We start from the raw sequence: 20,448 nt of genomic DNA on the forward strand, positions 1-20,448 counted from the left end.
GGCAGCCGGGAAAACCATTGAGAAGCCCCAAACGACCGGCCTGAGCGGAGGCGGGGACTAGAGCGGCCGCCCGCACCACTCGCTTCAGACGTACGACGACCGCGGCCCGGGGGCTCTGACTGGTCGAAGCGGCGGCACTTTCTCCGTGGCCCCGGAAGGACATAAAGCGGAAGGCGGGAGAAAGAAGCAGCCGGCAGGCGGAGGCAGTCCGAAGGGGGCGGTTGCGTGCGAGCCCGACGCCCATAGCCCACTGAGCTTCTTCACGCCGGCTCTCGCGGCTCTGAGCTCACCCGGCAGCCTCTTCTGCGCTTCCGGGAGCCGTGGCGAGCGACTGCGCCTGCGTGCCGGCGCATCCGCGCGCTTCGCAGCTGCCCTCGCGCCGGCCAGCGCCGGACAGTTCCTGCAGCGCTTACCGCCTGGCCTCTGGGCTCCGCGGCGCACCGTAGGGCGGCATGTCGCGGCGGCGGCACAGCGACGAAAACGACGGTGAGTGCCTGCGGCCCCGCCGCGGAGACCGCTCCCTGTTGGGAGCCGAGGTTCGGGGTCTTTGGGTGTCCAGGGAAGAGAAGGGAAGCTCTTTTTCCCGGGAGCGTGCGGGAAGCCGCGGAGGGAAAGAGTGGAATACAGTACCGGTGTGACCGGAAGGCTTCTGGAAAGCGACTTCTGCCTTGCCCCAGTTCCTTGAGTCATGGGTAGATCCTGGGAAAGGAGGCCTGGTGAACCCCACGGGTAGACCCTTGGTCTCTAAGGACGCTTCAGAACTTGGTCCTTAGCACCACGGAGCAGGGAAGCACACCTGTGTCTGTATTGGTGCCTCTTAGGGACCCACTGACCCCAGTGTCTCGTTTTAACCTTCAAAGCTGCACCTGAAAAGGGCTCGGAAGAATTCACTGAAGGAAAGGACTGAGAGATCTCATGAATCGCAGTCTGAACTCCGTTCCGGTAGTGGTCATCCGTTGATTTCCCTTCTTTCAAGCTGCGAAGAAGCAATATTGTTTTACCACGCCCGAGAGGTCCCTAATAGACACAGGTTACGGCAGATTTTGAACTGGCCGCACGCACATTTCCCTCGTGTGAGAAAGAGTGCTAGAAAACTAACTCAGGCCTCTCAGAGAGTTAGGGGTTTCTATCTCCGTTTGGTTGATTGTGCTCGTGGAAATCATGTTGTTGCCTTCATAAAAACGGACTAATTCTAGTTTAAACAAAAAAAAGATGCTTACATTACACATAAGCCTTACAATCGGTCAGAAATACAAATCCACACACACAAAAAGTGAAACTTAGAGTAATTATGTTATTAACATTTTAGTGTATTAATCTTTGAAGAGAGTGTATAGTAGCGTTTAAGAGGTGAGACTTTGGAACCAGAGGGTTTAGGTTCAAAGCCAGACCTTACCATTTACTTTGTGATCTTGTCCAGGTTATATAATCTCCTTAAACTTTAGTCTGTAATATAGAAGCAATGATACTTATATTTTCTGGGTTTCGTGAAGGTTAAATGAGATAATACACGTCAGCAGTGGCCCACGATGATGTTTTATCATTTGCCAATGCTTAAGAGGTGGTAAACGTTAGCAGATGCTGTCAATGTAGGGGAAAAAGCTGTAACAGGCATTTTAAATTAAGTTTTCTCCACACTCTGCTTGAGTGTGTGGCAGTTGAGGTGGAAGCAGAATCTCATGCATTTAGTTTTAATAGGGAAACACCAGATTTCTACAAAGGCATGGCTTGAAGAGATATTCTAGTCCAGCTGTCTATTCTCATCTGACACCTAAGGGTATAGAGACTGAGTATAACTAACACGGAGAGACAGCTGTCAGTTCCAAGACACCAGGAAGAGCAAGTCCATTCCAGGGCTCTCTTCACCACACAGGTATAAATTATGCTGCGTGCTTTGATTTCTACCACAAGAAGCATCTTGTGTAACCTCTGTACAAGGCACAGAAAATACATTTCCCCTTTATTTGTGTGTGTGAGATGGAGTGTCACTGTCAGGCTGGATTGCAGTGGCTCAATCTCGGCTCACTGTGACCTCTGCCCCTCAGGCTCCTGAGTAGCTGAGACCACAGGTGCAGGCCATCATGCCCAGCCAGTTTTTTTTTTTTTTTTTTTTTTTTTTTTTTGTACTTTTGTATTTTCCGTAGAGATGGGGTGTTGCCGCGTTGCCCAGGCTGGTCTTCAACTCCTGAACTCAGGGCGATCCACCCGCCTTGGCTTCCCAAAGTGCTGGGATTACAGATGTGAGCTACTGTGCCCACCGAAAATACAATTTTCATATGCTTTGTTATTGATTAATCAAAAGCGAATATGTTTCCCAAGTCACTACTTGGGGGTTGGATAACTTGAATCTTTTGTCCTTTCCATTTTCTTTGTTGTTATGCTTTTTCTCCCTTATCGGGAATCCCTAAGGAGAGAGGAAATGTCACTTTCGGGCATCCTAGAGAATTGGAATGCAAATATGTAGAAAAATAACTTTTGCTTTGGTTATTGGGAGACTTACATAACTTTCTTGGAGTTGGCTTCTTTTTAACACCAGCTGGCAGCTAAGTCACTGTCCATTTGTGTCTTGCCAGACAACCTCAGAGTAAGACAAATAAGCAAAACAAGGCATTCATTAAGCAAAGGTTAATGTGGTGAGTATTTTCGTATGGGAGAGGCAGATACAGTTCATATTTGATAATACAGCAAATCTGAAATTTTTGTAAATTGCCACAATTTGGTTAACAGTCAGCTGGAGTTTACCCTACACAGTGATCTGAATCAGATAATTTGGATGCTTTCCTTTTAGTTAAACATCTATTTTCTAAAAAATAAGAAATCTTAGAAGCTTAAGTATTATAGAAGGCTATTTTGTAATAGGCTAGGAATTATAGTCAGAATTAAATAGATGCATCTGAGCATTCCTGGATAATTGTCAGCTCCTGTCTATCACTGCTGACTTTCCATATGCTTGACTCTATATATAGAGAGAGTATATATGTAATATATTTATGTATTACATATAAATTTATATACAATATATACTTTATAATATATTTTACATATATCATTGCATATAACATACATACTTTATAGAGTCAAGCATATGGAAAGTCGTGTGTATATATATATATATAATATATATGTATAAAATCATTTATTCAACAAATACTTAACTGCCAAGCCCTGTCCTAATTACTTGCAATACAGCCATGGACAATATAAAGATAGAGCCTCCCCTCTAGAGTAGAGAGAAGACAGTCAAGTATACTGTATAGTGACAGATGCTATGGAGGAAAGTAGTACCAGGTAAACAGGGTAGAGATTTCTGTGAGGGAGAAGTTACTGTTTTATGTAGGTTGGGTAGAGAAGGCCTTAGTGTGAATGGCATTTGATCAAAGACTTGCAGGAGGTAAGGTAGCAGCCATATAGCTGTATGGGGAAGAGCAGTGATCCAAACAAAGGGAACCATTGGTGCAAACGCCCTAAAGCTATAGTGTTCCTGTCATGTTCACAGAACAGCAGGGAGGCCAGTGATGCTGGAGCATAGTGAATGAGGGGTAAGTTGTAGGAGATAAGATTATAGAGATAGCAGAGGGTCACATCTTATAGAGATATTATAAAGACTCAACATCTACAGTGTACCCTTTTAAAATTAGGATTGCCTTATGTAGGGAAAATTTATTTGGTTTATTAAGATCCTTTCAGATGGATTTTATACATGCTTCTTTATACTAGCCAAATCTTCCAGAGTGAAATGGTAATGTATATCTTTATAATTTAAAACTTTGACTTAGTTAAATTTTAATAAAAAGTCTGTTCTTGCTTTGGGAACTACCATAGATATGTTTTCTTCAGGGTACATGAAAACATTGAGCTAATTCCCAAAATTGTATTCATATTGTTTTATTTCATTTCCTTGTTCCCTTACCCAGGTTCTCTTCTGAGTTCAATATCATGTTTCTGTTCCTAAGTTCAGGTTGTGTCTGTAGTTTTCCCCCCTTTATATTCTCTCAGCTATCAGGTGAGAGTGGAACATATCTTACCTCTTAATACTTTCTGCCTCCTTCCGTTCTCCAGACAAATTTTATCCTTTAATATAGCCAAAATGAAGAGAGGTTTGCAGTTCAGAGATGTGACTGTGTACCTGTATTTTCTAGTTTTTTTTTCTCAGAAATCATACATTCTCTTCCCGCAGCATTATTTTCCTCTTTTCAAGCTTTTAACAGGGACTTGGAGCGTTGCTTTAAAGGCTGTGGTATGATTCTAAACTACAACAAGCCTTCTGGAAAGTTAAGTTAGGAGGACTGTAGAGCTGGAATAAAGGGTTGGCAAAACAGATGAGCTGGAAAGAAGGGAGCAGTGTGTATAAGGTTGAAAAAACAAGAAAAGTAACTTCTCATTCAGCTAGTTTTTCAGCATCTGCATTCTCCCAACCTCACTGAATTTGGTTCTGAAGAACTCTGCTTTCTAGAATATGGTTTCTCAACATCAGCACTATTGACATTCTTGGCTAGACTATTTGTTTTGGGAGATGCCCTATGCAACGTGGGATATTTAGCAGCATCCCTGGCCCCTACCCACTAGATGCCAGCTGCTTCCCCTAGTTGTGACTACCAAAAATGTCTCCAAGGATTGCCAGATGACCAGTAAGGGCAAAATCTACACCCTGTTGAGAGCTAATGCTCTAGAAGAAGGCTATTTTAATGTCCAGGCTGGCAGCTTGTATAAATATGTCAATTATGCATTGTGTTTTCAATAAATGAATCCTGGAAATAAAAGACCTTTTTGTGAAAGTTGGCACTTTGGGTGATGGAACCTCGATGGTTCCTATGACTTAAATTTGATGTATACTTAAGAATCAAGGTCCCTGAACCTCTGTGCCGCACATGTCTGCAACTTTACACAGGCAGATATCTCCAGAAATAAATACATCTCAGCTTTCACACTGCATGCATATCATACTTTTTGTGGCATTATTCCTTCAAAATTATGGTCAGTGGTCATTCAGTCAGGTTATAATGGTAATTAATGGGTTGGGAAGTTGAAGCACAAGTGCCTTACCCTGTAACCTTTATAACGACCCCCTCAGATCCTATGTGGATAGTAATAGATTTGTTTTATTCAGCTTCAGTTCATATGGTATCTGAAGATCGTTTCAGTCATTGGATAGATTAACATTCCAAGCTTAGAATAGCCAGGTGCTGTGTTTTATGAGAAGCACCATGCATTTCAAGCCAAGTGTTCCACAGGCAAGTAAGTGATTATGAACTTTGTAAAAATAATTTAATTCCTTTGGCTGTTCAGGTCTGAAGAAGATTGAAGTTACATAACTTGCTACTGTGTAACCCTATATCCAGCTGCAGATTTTCATTTTTGATACAAATTCCCAGCACAGTTACAGACTCTGGCTTTTTTACCCATATGCCGACCAAATAATTGAATCAGTGGAAGTTGAAAATTGAATTAGACTACTCAGAATTGTTTAGCAGCAGCATCAGGCTCCATATTTAACACTATCATTTAAATTTTTTAAGCCTAACATATTCCACAAAAGGACTTAGGTGAGCGTGTTAAGGATTTAAACAAAATGATAAGAGATAGAGCAAGGGTCTTAACAATAGACAGGTGTTTGAGGTTAATTTTTAGCACAGCTTCATTCAACTTGAATTGTTTAGCAATCAAAAGGACAGATGCTTGGTAATTTTAGAATGGTAGATTTTTAAAAATGTGTATTAATATTCGAATGATACGATTTTTAAATCAGTGTCAGTAATTCAGTTAATAAAAGCTAGTTAAAGCAGGAATTGTCAAACGTACTTTTTTTCCACCAATTATTTGATAAAGCGCTCAGGTTTCTTTGAATTTATGTATACTGTCATTCCCATTATTTAGGATAAAGTGTACCCTCATGCTGCATGGTATGTGAAACTGAAACTGTTAATTGAAGACTTGAGATAAGAGCTTAGAAACATATGAAGCAAGTGAGAAATCCTAATGTTTTATGCTCCTTTTTCCCATTTTTTGAAGCTTTCTTCTTTATAGCTTTTATAACAGCTTTTTTTTCCCTGATCAAGTCTTTCCAAAGCATTCAACTTGGTTTTGCACCCTTATTTTGTCATTTACATAATAATTACATTATTAATGAATACTACTGGTACTAGCAGGTTCCAGAACAAGCAACTGAGGATCAGTAAACAACTCAAGTTAAAATGGGAGTAGCAGTACATGAGTGTTGTACTAACTCCTGGTGTTTAACATGTTGGCAGCTTCCCAGCCTGTCCACAGAAACGCACAGGGCCGCTGACTGTATAGCTCCGTGGGCACCATTCACACAAAATTTAACATAAATAATGCCTCCTGGAGTTATTGTATGTAGTGGCTCTGGGAATGGAGGCTGTTAGCTTAGTTTGAGAAATGGAGGGTCTGTAAAGAGCTTCTACTCTGTAAAAAAATAAATAAATAAATAAATAAGGCCTGGTAGAAAAGAGATTAGAACCTTAAAAGGTTAAATAAAATTTGTGATAACAGATTTATCATGTAATGTTAGTTTTTTATGTTGCTGAAATAGGTGGGCAGCCTCACAAAAGGAGAAAGACCTCTGATGCAAATGAAACTGAAGATCATTTGGAATCTTTAATATGCAAAGTAGGAGAAAAGGTACGTCACACAATAGGCATCGGCTGTGATGGAGTTAAGAATGTGGTTGACAAAAAGAACAAATCAGATGAGTAAGTAGAAGACAAAATAAAAAGAATGTGGTTGACTGTGCTTTGATTAATTTTTGATGCTGAAAACTTGAAGTATGTTTTGGCAAAGCTGTTATTACCATACATCTATAGCCCAAATTGAATGAATGTTGAAGCCCCTGGGATGCAGATAATTGATCATTTTTAGTAATTTAGTAATTAATAATTTTCATAGAAGATGAGCGTTGGAAGGGACCTAGGATATAGACCCCTTAATTTATACATGAACTAAATGAGCCCTGAATACTTGAGGTAATTTGCCCAGAGTAAGAGTAAATTAGTAAAAGAGGTAAAATGTCCTCCCATTTCTAATACTTATTCTGTCATAGACTGCTTTGTTTTTAAATTTCACTCATCGACTTTTCATGGATTTCTAAAGAGCAATAAGTATCTGAATTGATTTATACTAAACCCATTATAGCTCTGTATGCATGTAAGACTTTAACTTTTTTAATGATCATATAGAAAATTTTATTTTAGTTCACTAAAATAGCAATTAAAAGGACAGATTGGTAATTATTTTACAAAGATTTAAAGTATTTATATATATATATACACACACACACACACACACACACATATATATATTTGCATTTAAATAGAGTTTCAAAAATAAATTTATATTGCTGAGTACTTGACAGATGTTTAATGTGATGTCCTCTACAGAGTGCCTGCTCTTTGGAGAGCAACCTAGAAGGCTTGGCTGGGGTTTTGGAAGCTGATCTTCCTAACTACAAGAGCAAGATCTTAAGGCTTCTTTGTACAGTGTATGTATGCAAAAGATTTGTGAATCCAGGTGATAATGTATTATCTACTCTTAAATGCTTTCGGAAATGTTCAAAATATATGTTTATGTCCTGTATGCCCTTGGCTTTCCTTCTATGGGGAAATTTCTACAAATCAGCCAACCTTTGGCCCTATAGTGAACTCTTTTTCTTAGGGATAAAACTAAAATTGAGTATTTTCTTTATGTGTCGTTTCTTAGAACCTTAAAATCACTTTAGTTGACTTTTTCTTTTTGGAGACAGAATGTCTGTCACCAGGCTGGAGTGCAGTGGTGCAGTCTCAGCTCACTGCAACCTCCACCTACCGGATTCAAGCAATTCTCCTGCCTCAGCCTCCTGAGTAGCTGGGATTACAGGCATGTGCCACCACGCCTAGCTAATTTTTGTATTTTTAGTAGAGACGGGGTTTCACCATATTGGCCAAGCTGGTCTCAAACTCCTGACCTTGTGATCCACCTGCCTCAGCCCCCCAGAGTGCTGGGATTACAGGCATGAGCCACCGCAACAGCCTTAGTTGACTTTATAGAGAGAATAGATACTCTCTCATTCAGATACATATATTTTTTAAGCACATACATTTAAATGTATAAAATAGAGTTTTACTTAGGTTTTAAAATTTGTAGTACCAAATTTGGGAATTGGTAACTCAAGTAATAGCCCTTCTTGGAAAACTGAAGATGCTTTTGAAGCCGCTATTAATAGGCATACCCTCTGGATAAATGGAAGTCTTTGTAGTTTCATGAAATTGTATGAGGTGTTTTTAAATGACGAAAGTGATGTTTATCGCTTCTTAGTCTTTTAGTTTAGATCAAGTGAAGGTAACTTTAAGAAACTACTAAGGAAATCTTCTGAAAGCCTTTTTTAAAATGGAGGTGTATTTATGCTTAAACTCTGTTGGAAGCTGTGTTTAAGGCTGAACTTGTATTGCTTCATAGTGTTCTTTTTTAATTTTTGGTTTTGAGAGGGTTTCAGGAAGCACGGTTACCATCATCACATGTATTGTTTGGAAGACCTAAGTTGTCCCTCATGTTCTGCTAGGTACTTGAGGAAAACAAAAAGTCAGAGAATCTCTTCCCCACTGAATGATCATGATTTCTTACTTGCTTTTTATTTTATTTATTTATTTATTTTTTAAAGAGCTAATTCTAAAGCCTGCCTAAATTAGGAAAAACTGCTTTTTCTTAAGGGTTATTATTGTAATCCTTTCCCATACTTTTCAAATAACTTGAATGAACTCAACACACTTGGAGTAAGCAACTGAGATGTAGACAAATGTTAACTATATCAGAGTACGTTTTTTAAAAATTCAGTAATTAAACTGGTAGGAACTTAGATGAAACTCGTTTTAATTGTGCATCTTTTCCAAGCAACTAGAATAGTGTTTCTCAAAGTAGAATTCTAGTTCCATGACATTTGGTTAGCTAAGTTTAGAAACTGAGTGCTGTACCTTCCCCCCACACACACCCCTGTTAATGATTCTGCATTAAAGAGGCTTGTTTCTCCCAGGATTTCTGAGACATTTTACCATGGAAACCATGTTCTGTGGAAATCCTATTCAGTTCCACTAAACACACTTGAAGAAAAACTGGTGTAGCCATAGTTTTATTTATTTCAGTATGATAACTTCACAATTAAACGATTTACTTTCTTAACTCTTTAGATTAACTAATGAATTAAAATGAAAAATTACGGAGCTACATCTGTAACATTTCTCAATGACATGCTTTTTCTGAAGAAGTTTTAAAGACATAGCTAAAAGTAATCCTGTTCCAAGTTAGTGGAATGATAAAAAGATTCACATAAAATTCAGCAACTTAACATAACGCCCTTGTTTTGGGTTTTTTTTTTGTTATACTGGGTTCTCAAATCAGTGCACGTCTGTTACCTGAGAAGTTGACAATTTATACAACATTAGTTGGACTACTGAATGCCAGGAATTACAACTTTGGCGGAGAATTTGTAGAAGCCATGATTCGTCAACTTAAAGAATCATTGAAAGCAAACAATTATAATGAAGCCGTATATTTGGTAAGTTAGTTTGTTGGTAGGTTATGGCTTACTGTTGGGATGGAGGGAAAAGGTGAGCAACAACCAAATTTAACATGCTCTCCTGAAGCATTCTCATTCACTTTCATAGCTTCATAAACCACCTTTATTTTAATGATACCCCCAAATCTATAACAGTACCTCCAACTTCATCCTTTCTCCTGAGCTCCAGTCCAGTATTCCAGATACTAACTGCATAGCCTTCAGATACCTTACCAGGAAGTGCCCAAATTAAAGCATCATTCATACCTCCTTTTTTCTGACCTCTCCCCAGCTCATACAGTGGCCACTGCGTACTGAATAACCCATCTAGAAAGCTGAGCATTAATTTTTGTCTTTCCTTTGTCCTCTTGTACCATAGGTGTTCCCAGTCCCCATCAATTCTGTCTCCCAAATTTCTCTCCAGTCTGTCCTGTCTTGGTCTCCAGAGCCTCTAGCTTAGTTTGTGCCGCCTTCCATATGATCTTAATAGCCTCTTAACTGATCTTTTTGCATCTAGATTCTCTGCTTTTCACTTTGTGTTCTACAGTGGCACCAGACTGGTCTTCCTATAACTAGGCTCTGCACATGTTGGTTACTGGTTTAAAAAAACTTAGTTCCTTCTCATTATCTGCAGTGAATGGTCTTAAAAACCTGGTGCATAAGATGATTGCTTGGGTTGCAGGAAGTAAATACTAAGAACTCTTATTTATCTTAAGTGGAAATGAAATTAAGCCTTACTAATACTTAAGACATAGATTAATGGTGATCCAGTGTATGTCATAAATAAATACATATGTGTTGAAGATAAGTGATCACATTCTTTTTTACTGACAAAAAAGTTTGGACACCCATCAGGCTATAGGATTAAAGTCCAGACTCTTTAGCCTGATCGTTTAGGGCTTCCCCAGTCTGTTTCTCTATTCTTGTCTCCCATACACTCTCCAGCAATGTCAAATAACTTGCATACACATTGCCATGTGTATGCACCTTGTTTTTGAACCTCTGTGTCTACAATGCCCTCCTTGCTCACTACTTGAGACCGTTGGTGGTCCTGTATGACCTAGCCTAATTGTTACCTCTTTTATGATGCTTTCCCCAAATGCCTTTGTCACTGTTCTTAGAAAAGTTTTAATTTGCCTTTTAGTGCAGGAGTCATCCCTTCGTATTGAGATTTTGCTTATTCCACTAGAATGGGTCCCTTGACAGTGACTTTTAGTAGTGTTTAACAATAGCACACTAAGCATACCCAATATATATCTCTTCTGTAATTTCCATGTCTGTAATTCAGTGAAAATTATTCTCAGCCAAACAGAAAAGGAGATTAGGTTGAAGTAGCTAGAATATTTTACAGTCTAGATTCTTAATGTAGTAGAGCATAAAAACCTATGAACTCAGATTGCTGTCCTTTAATACAGTCTTTGTTACAACCTCTAAATTCTGCCATTGTAGCACAAAAGCAACCATAGACAATATGTAAGTGAATGAGCATGGCTGTTCCAATAAAAGTTTACTTCTGGGCACTTGAATTTCATGTAATTTGTATGTGTCATATTCTTGATTTTTTTTTTTTCAAGCACGTAAGAATGCAGAAACCATTCTTAGATCCCACGTATGCAGAAAAACAGATAGTGGGCTAGATCCAGCCCTTGGGCTATAGTTTTTCAGACCAATAGTTCAGGCTCTACAAGATTGCTTATTTTGTAATTATTACAAAGAACATTTAGATTTAATAGCAGAAATTGTTTGCCCCAACAGGTTCGTTTTTTATCTGATCTTGTGAATTGTCACGTGATTGCTGCCCCATCAATGGTTGCTATGTTTGAAAATTTTGTAAGTGTAACTCAGGAAGAAGATGTGCCTCAGGTAAGAGAACCCCTCATGCTGAATCTTGAAGGGTTCTTGAGGGGTTGCTGAATCCTGGTACTTCATACAGTACCAGGAATTTTTCGCTGATAACCCATTAGCAATAAAGAAAAGATAACAGCAGACTATCACACTTTAAGTTCTTAATATCTATAAATTAAGTTGACTGGCACACTGGTGGGTTCTCATGATTTCTGTATGTTAATTTAAATGATACTATCTAGTAAGATTAGAACTAATATACCTAGAAATGCTCTGTATAAACCAGATGTCTTAAGTCCTATTAGTTTCCATAGGATTTCATTCAAGAATAAATAAAATGTGAATGAATATAATTAAATCATATTTTAAACTTTAACTTTTTAAAAATCCTTTAGGTGCGGCGAGATTGGTATGTGTATGCATTTCTGTCATCTTTGCCCTGGGTTGGAAAGGAGTTGTACGAAAAGAAAGATGCAGAGATGGACCGCATCTTTGCCAACACTGAAAGCTATCTTAAGTAAGGGCACAGCTCATAGTACTCTTTGTTGCTTAGGTAAAGGATATCTAATTAAGTTTTATATTTTATCTATCAGTGATGTCATTTGAGTTTCTCAAAAATAAAGCTGTAGAGTTTCTGAAGGTATTTTCTAGGCAATCCAATTGTCCTACCGTTTTAGCTCACTGGGACCTCAAAGTAGTCAAATATATTTGCTTACTTTTGCGGGTACAAAGGACAGTTGGTAACGTAGCTTCTTTTAAGCTGCTTTATGTTTATTAAAAAACACCCTAGTACAATAGTTCCTCAGATATTAGTGTGGATAAGAACTACCTGTGGTACTTAAAGTACTCAGACTCCAACCCCCAGACCTAATAAATTACGCAGTTTGACGGAGAGGTTTGGACATCTGTATTATTAATACATTTCACAAGTAGAGAACCACTGTCCTAGCACATACAATGTATTTCATGTAAATTAATCATAAACCAAATTCTTAAAACAATGGTCCTTCATCCAGGCAGTACTTCTTAAGTAATATGGCACATTTCAATTAAAATAGTTACTTGTCTTCTCATTACCCATCTCTCCCAAGCCAATGTAAAAGCTTGGTTTATATTGTTAGGTACAGTAATAATAAGAAGACTTTTTTGTAAATTTATGCTTAATTATCCAGCAATATGGTAATGGTCATGTGGCCCTTAAGTTTTTACAGATGGATTTTGTTGTTAAGTTTCATTTTCTCTTTTTTTTTTTGAAATGGAGTCTTGCTCTGTCACCAGGCTGGAATGCAGTGGCATGATCTTGGCTCACTGCAGCCTTCACCTCCCAGGTTCAAGTGATTCTCCTGTTTCAGCCTCCAGAGTAGCTAGGACTACAGGCACGTGCCACCATGCCCAGCTTATTTTTGTATATTTAGTAGAAATGGGGTTTCACCATGTTAGCCAGGATGGTCTCGGTCTTTTGACTTCGTGATCTGCCTCCTAAAGTACTGGGATTACAGGCGTGAGCCACCATACCCAGCCTTCATTTTCTCTTTTTTGAGTACCTTTTTGGATAACTGTTAATAGCTACTTAGTTGGTTCTAAGTAAAGTTAAAAGAAGTTTAAAATTAAGAATCTTGTGTGTGTGTATACATATCCTTCCTTCTTTTATACAATGGATACTACAATATATACACTGTTCTTCATTTGCTTTTTCTTTCTTCCTGTAACTTGGATTTGTTGCATAAAAATACAGAGCTCTACTTCATTCTTTTTTAACAGTTGTAGGGTATTTCACTTTTTAATGTACCATTATTATTATTATTATTTTTGAGATGGAGTTTTACTCTTGTTGCCCAGGCTGTAGTGCAGTGGTGTGATCCTGACTTACTGCAATCTCCACCTCCCAGGTTCAAGAGATTCTCCTGCCTCAGCTCCCAAGTAGCTGGGATTACAGACATGCACCACCAGGCCCAGCTAATTATTTTTGTGTTTTTAGTAGAGACAGGATTTCTCCATGTTGGTCACACTGGTCTGGAACTCCCGACCTCAGGTGACCCTCCCATCTCCTCCTCCCAAAGTTCTGGGATTACAGACATGAGCCACCACACTCGGCTAATGTACCATGATTTCTTTACACTCCTGTTGGTGGACATTTAGCTTATTTTCAATCTTTTGCTATTATAAACAATGTTTCAGTGAATATCTTTGTGTGTATGTCTTTGTGTACATGTGCAAATACATTTATAGGGGGTATAAATTTTTAGAAATGGCATTGCTGGGTTGAAGGTTCTAAACAATTTTAATTTTGATAGATTTAGTCAAATTACCTTCCAAAGAGATTGTACTCTCTAAAAGAGATTATACCCGTTAACCTCTTTGTCAACAATGTTTGACACTGAGTCTTTACCTGCGTCTTGATGACACACAGTACATTATCAAAACAGTTGACATCTGCCACTACAGTAGGCAAAATGTTATTTTATTGCTTTAATTTGCATTTTAATAACTGTGAAGGTGACTGAGCATCTCATATTTTTAAAAGCCTAAATGTAGATTTTCACTTTTATCTTTAGAAGACGCCAGAAGACTCATGTACCCATGTTACAGGTATGGACTGCTGATAAACCACATCCACAAGAAGAGGTAAATTGATTTCAGTCTCTTGTGATACAAACACAGCTCTTGAATAGAGTCCACCTCTGTAAGATACTCAGACCATTCCATTTTACCCCTTGGCTGTGTTCCCACATTTCATGTCAGCTCCTTCTCATAGTTCTAGGTATACAGTAGGTTTTTAATAAATGATAGAATGTAATTGAAATATTCCCTTGTTCTGTGGGATTCCAGCTACTACAGAGTTGACATATATTTATTTAAATGCTTAATTTGAAAAATGTGAAAACAGACAATTCTAAACAGACTTTATAAAATAATTAAAATAAAAACAAAAACTTAGCACCTTTTTTGGTACCATTTTACATTACAAGTTAGCTTACTTTTGTAGCCTGTATTTTCAAGGGTAGTGAATTTTTTTATTTTGTCTAGTCAAAATGTTAATTATATTAATGCTTAAAAATTAATCTGTCTTTAGTATTTAGATTGCCTGTGGGCCCAGATTCAGAAATTGAAAAAGGATCGCTGGCAGGAACGGCACATCCTAAGACCTTATCTTGCCTTTGACAGCATCCTGTGTGAAGCACTGCAGCATAATCTGCCTCCTTTTACACCACCTCCTCACACTGAAGATTCAGTGTACCCAATGCCAAGGGTCATCTTCAGAATGTTTGATTACACAGATGATCCTGAGGTAGGTGACCAACTAAAAGTCATAGATACGACCTGTGTTGCCCTATGCTTGTGGTTTAATCCTGCTCAAATTATGCCTGTAGTATGTTTTAATTTTGAGTTGTTTTTTTATCTAAGAAAGTCAATAGCAATGAAGTTAACTTTTTAATTCAGTGAATGATATCACCTCATTATGCAAGAAATTATATTTGGCATGTGTAAATAGATTAGCGAGACAAGCACAGTTTGCAGGCTAAGAATGTAGGTTTTGAGAGCTACATTATTTGTGTTTTAAACTTGGTTTAGCCAAATACTAGCTGTGTGCATTTGGTAATTGTTTGCCTCTCTGTGCTTTTGTTTCCTGAAGGTAATAATAATAGTATATATCTCATAATAGTAGTATATATCTCATATTATGAGGCTTAAATTATTAACATGTGAAATGCATAGCACAAAAACAGTGTCTGACACATGTTGAATGCTCAGTCATTCTAGCAATTTTTCTTTCTTTTTTTTGAAATGGAGCCTCATTCTGTCGCCCAGACTGAAAGGCAGAAGTGAGATCTAAGCTCACTGCAACCTCCGCCTTCTGTGCTCAAGTGATCCTCCACTTTAGCCTCCTGAGTAGCCGGGACCACAGGCATGCATCACCTCGCCTGGCTAATTTTTTGTAGAGTTGGAGTTTCGCCATGTTGCCTTGGCTGGTCTTGAACTCCTGGGCTCAAGCAATCTGCCCGCCAAGTTTTCCCAAAGTGCTGGGATTACAGGCATGAGCCACCGCACCTGGCCATAATTATTCTTAATAAGGTTGTTTCTCAAGAAAAGTACCTAGTTTTAGATATTCTCCATCTCTCTCTAGGCAACACAGCTTGTCTTGTGATTATTCATATTGTATGGCTATTTACAAACAAATGTTAAAAGTGTTTTTAACTAAAAAATTCCAAAGATTAGTCTAAGCTGACTTTATCATTTTTAATATACGTATTATTTGAGTCAAGTTGCTAGCAGCCCTTGTACTATTACAAATGTATATTATACAATAAAGAATATTTATAATTTTCATTTTGGGTACTATTTTGTGTATGGTAAGATGCTCAGTGGTATACCTGACCTCTACCGTCCAGGTGCCGGTAGCACTCTCCTATGCTACTGTGACATGCTAGATGTGACAACCAAAAATATCTCCAGAGAGTGTAAAATGTCCCCATGGGTCAAAATTGCCCCCAGTTGAAAACTATTGCCATAAAAATGAATATAACCACCTAAAGTCAAATTCGAGTTTCTCCTATCTTCTCTTTTCTGTCCTGTAGTAAAGTTCATGCGACCAGTAGGAATTTAATATATATGTAATCTATTTCAGAATAAAAATTTGTCAGGTAATCAGTTACATACAAAACTAGCAGCTTACTGGCCCTCTTTGCTATGTTCCATATGTAACCAAATACTTAAGTCGAAATTATGTAATGATCTAGTTACGTATATCTAACTGAAAATCTGGTTTACATTTATGACTGCTAATGTTTGTGATTATTTTTTTCATGCAAGGGAAACTAGAATGGGACCTCAAAATTTGTTTCTCCTGTATTTATATTTAATTGGTATCACCTCTGTAAGGTGCATATCCATCCCTTGCTGGAAGAGTATAAATATATAAAATACTTATTACTCTCAAAACAAAGAGGATTTTGGTGGTTCTGGCCTTTTAAAAGTTGTTTATTAAAAAAAAAAAAATAGAAATTGTAAAGAAGATTAAAATCATCTGAAAGTCACCATTAAAGGTCTGTTTTTTGTTCTTTGAACCTGTTTGCTATGAATATGCTTAAGAATAAAATAATGCCATAACTTAAGAATAAAATAAGCAATGCCACGTAGGAAACATGTTTTAAGCTTAGACAGTGTATTATGGGCATCTTTCCATTCATGCATGACTTTTTAATGGCTATATGGTGTTTGAATAGGATTTTCTCTCTCTCCATATTAACGGAAATAATCTACTCGGTTTAAAAAATAAACTGTAAGGCTTGTAGTACCCAAAATTATTTAGTTTGTTTCATATAAGAATTGAAGTGTAAAGTGGGCAATGGTTGTGTGGTAGGTATCAGATGTAGTAGAAGAAACACTACAGCTGATACTCTGGGGGTATAAGTGAACATGACAATGGAATTTACTGAAATATAGAGCTTTAATCTTCACCACCCAGTATAGTGCCTGGAACATAATAGTCTCTCAAATATTTGTTGAATAAATGAAACAAATCTGTTTCCTAGCCCTGTATGTGTACACATTTGATTATTTTCCAGGGTCCTGTTATGCCAGGGAGTCATTCAGTGGAAAGATTTGTAATAGAAGAGAATCTTCACTGCATCATTAAGTCCCACTGGAAGGAAAGGAAGACTTGGTAAGATTCTTTTCATGGTACTTTTAAAAGGGAGAAAAAGCAGCAATTTTGGTGATTCAGTAAGAGCAAAGTGTATGTTGAGAGTGTTAGAAAATCTTATTCTCCTAACTCCCTGTCTGGATAAGACCAATTTCTTAAAACACTTGATTTACTTTCTTGAGGCTCTTCACCCTCATGTAGTACTTTTCAAGGTGCTTTATAGTAATAAGCATACAATGCCAGTTTTTTGGTGTGGATATTTGTCATCTGCTATGGAGAGCTTGAATGGCAAGTTATTTTGGGGTTTGGATACCAATGGTTTTGCTCTGTTTTCTAGCATTTAGACATCCAAGCTTTGGAATGTTTTTTTAAATAAAATTTTCTTAAACTTTGGAAAGTTTGGTTTAGATTTTAAGGTAGAAAAAATACAGTATTTTGAGAGTGATCTACCCTGTTAAAACTTCTTTTTTTCTGTGAAATGGAGTTTCACTCTTGTTGCCCAGACTGGAGTGCAGTGGCGCAATCTTGGCTCACTGCAACCTCCACCTTCCAGGTTTAAGCATTCTCCTGCCTCAGTCTCCCGAGTAGCTGGGATTACAGGCATGTGCCACCATGCCTGGCTAATTTTGTATTTTTAGTAGAGACGGGTTTTTTCCATGTTGGTCAGGCTGATCTTGAACTCCGAACCTCAGGTGATTCCCCCCGCCTCGGCCTCCCAAAGTGCTGAAATTACAAGCGTGAGCCACTGCACCTGGCCTAAAACTTCCTTAAGTTGGTACATTTGAATGTGCTTCCTTAGATCTTTCAAGAAAGCTGGGATGCATTAACGATTTTTCTTGTGGTAGACAAAATAATTTATGCCATAGTTAAATGAAGTAACTGAAATCTAGGACATTTCAAAAAAGATTTTTCTTTGCTATTATCTAAACACATTGCTTTTGAAACTGCTTATTTGACTTTTCATGTGTCTTTGTATACTTATTAAACTTAAATTACACTTTTTATAGTGCTGCACAGTTAGTGAGCTATCCAGGGAAGAACAAGATCCCCTTGAACTACCACATAGTTGAGGTATGCATTCCATGTGGAGCTTGTTTCTCAGTTTCAGAATCTTTCTGTTGGCTTTAAAGTATAATCTACTCTTGGCTTATTTATTTTTTGCTACTTGTCAGGCGTTGAAAATTAACAGAGGAGTGAGGAAATTGCTGTCAGTTTTGATGCTATATTAGCCATGTTAGTAAAGAGAAAAAAGGCTGAAACCAGTAGCCAAATGAAATTTTTAGTTGCCTATAAATTATTATATAGTATGCCTTCATTCATAGATACTTGTTATGGATAATGTAAGTTACCTCTAGCTCTGTCAATACATTGTCCACTTAACAGACGTATAAGTGGCTTAAATACTTTATCATTTTAGACACATATCTTTTTTTTTTTTTTTTTTTTTTTTGAGACAGTTTCACTCTTGCTACCTAGGCTGGAGTGCAGTGGCATGATCTCGGCTCACCGCAACCTCCACCTCCTGGGGTCAGGCAATTCTCCTGCCTCAACCTCCTGAGTAGCTGGGATTACAGGCACGCGCCACCATGCCCAGCTAATGTTTTTTGTATTTTTAATAGAGACGGGGTTTCACCATGTTGACCAGGATGGTCTCGATCTCTTGACCTCGTGATCCACCCGCCTCGGCCTCCCAAAGTGCTGGGATTACAGGCTTCAGCCACCGCGCCCGGCCAGACACATATCTTTAATCGTGTTTGGCCTCATTACTAGCATGCAGTTGGTCAGTATATTATTTCCTGTAACACAAAGTAGAGATGAATCATTATTTATTCTTAGAAATCTAAAGAGCCAAGCAGTTTAGAAATAGAGTAGCAACACTTTTGACTTCATATTAACGCATACAAATGTTGATGTTAATATACAGTTGAATACTTTATAGAGATGTATATAAAAAAAGAAAATGTTCACTTGACATGAGTCAAACTGTTAACTACATTATTTCTTTTTTTGCATTATTATTTTGTTTTTGGTTTATTTATTTTTTGAGACGGAGTCTTGCTCTGTTGCCCAGGCTAGAGTACAGTCGCATGGTCTCAGCTCACTGCAACCTCCGCCTCCTGGGTTCAAGCAATTCTTCTGCCTCAGCTTCCCAAGTAGCTGGGACTACAGGTGTATACCACCACGCCTGGCTAAGTTTGGTATTTTTAGTAGAGACAGGGTTTCACCATATTGGCCAGGCTGGTCTCAAACTCTTGACTTCGTAATCTGCCTGTCCCGGCCGCCCAAAGTGTTGGGATTACAGGCGTGAGCCACCACGCCCGGCCCACTGTATGCTTTTAAATTGCAAAGCGATCAGTTGCTTGGGGTATAAATAATGAGGCAGTGTTCTCTGTGGCAATGAGGAACACAGACTTCAGTCAGATGCACCTGGCTTTGAGGTCCAGCTCTGAGGCTTACCAGACAGGCGACCTGGGAAATGGGCCCCGTTTCTCTGAGTCTCAAGTTTTCACCCCAAATGGGAAAAAAACACCCTTGTCTTGCAGGACTGTTGTCAGCACTAAACAGCCAACAGCCACGTATGGGACCCACAGCCTGCAGTAGCAGATACACTAGATGTGTTTAGTAGGTGGCAGCTTTTGGTATTAGAGACAGTTTTTAAGAAGCTTATCAGGCAGATAAATTCCTGAAAGTGCTAGACTACACTGGAGCTTGCGTTGCTGGGAGGGTGTGAAAAGTGGGTGACATTCTTCAAATTCTTTGACACGTTCTTTTCTAGATGATTAGTATTTACGATGCAGAGACAGAACAAATTCGTATAGGACCGTACTCCTGGACACCATTTCCACATGTGGATTTCTGGTTGCAGCAAGATGACAAGCAAATACTAGAGGTGAGAATTTACAAGCTAAGTTTTAAATCTGTGGACCCTGGTTTTCCCACCTGTAAGACAAAAGAGTTTAGACCAGGTCATAGCTGCTTTCCCTTCGGCGTGTAGTAGTTACTTTTTGGATGCCACTGACCCCATTTAATTTGTGTATCAATTGGGCATATGTCGAGTCCTAGATGGAAATATGTGTGGGTAAATCAGTAAGCAACTTTTTTCTTACTAATCGATGCCACTCCATTTCTTACGTATTTTACTATATATATTTATGTGTCCAAGAATAAAGATGCTTCGACATCTTTATCAAAGCAGGGCCGAGCAAGGTGACTTATGCCCACCATCTTGTGTTTTCAGAATCTTTCCACTTCGCCTCTGGCCGAGCCACCCCACTTTGTTGAACATATTAGATCTACCTTGATGTTTTTAAAAAAATACCCATCTCCAACTAATACATTGTTTCCTGGAAATAAAGCCCTAGTCTACAAAAAAAATGAAGATGGCTTGTGGGAAAAGATCTCTTCAGGAAACTAAAAA

At 38.4% G+C, this 20,448-nt stretch overlaps 1 protein-coding gene and 1 long non-coding RNA gene across 6 annotated transcripts in view; both read left to right on the forward strand.

The window, feature by feature from the left end:
• The first annotated feature begins 5 nt into the window (after nt 1-5).
• NCBP1 (nuclear cap binding protein subunit 1) overlaps nt 6-20,448 on the forward strand; it is a 40,352-nt gene continuing 19,909 nt past the window's right edge. The window contains exons 1-10 of one of the 5 annotated variants that reach the window (XM_032240134.1): nt 6-486; nt 6,551-6,639; nt 7,395-7,495; nt 9,385-9,541; nt 11,297-11,404; nt 11,782-11,903; nt 13,942-14,011; nt 14,460-14,675; nt 16,954-17,051; nt 18,038-18,101. In XM_032240134.1, coding sequence (XP_032096025.1) covers nt 453-486; nt 6,551-6,639; nt 7,395-7,495; nt 9,385-9,541; nt 11,297-11,404; nt 11,782-11,903; nt 13,942-14,011; nt 14,460-14,675; nt 16,954-17,051; nt 18,038-18,101 — 1,059 coding nt within the window. In that variant the 5' untranslated portion in view covers nt 6-452. Of the gene's footprint in view, nt 487-6,550; nt 6,640-7,394; nt 7,525-9,384; nt 9,542-11,296; nt 11,405-11,781; nt 11,904-13,941; nt 14,012-14,459; nt 14,676-16,953; nt 17,052-18,037; nt 18,102-20,448 lie in introns of all 5 variants that reach the window. The other 4 variants (XM_032240137.1, XM_032240135.1, XM_032240138.1 and 1 more) reach the window with 4 other exon arrangements.
• LOC116524735 lies at nt 19,368-20,441 on the forward strand. The gene is made up of 2 exons (XR_004257467.1): nt 19,368-19,920; nt 20,269-20,441. It is a non-coding gene; the product is annotated as an uncharacterized LOC116524735 (long non-coding RNA).

This window comes from Sapajus apella, unplaced genomic scaffold, assembly GCF_009761245.1.
Source record: "Sapajus apella isolate SASKATOON/1434 unplaced genomic scaffold, GSC_monkey_1.0 scaffold46, whole genome shotgun sequence".
In the NCBI taxonomy this organism is placed as follows: domain Eukaryota; kingdom Metazoa; phylum Chordata; class Mammalia; order Primates; family Cebidae; genus Sapajus; species Sapajus apella.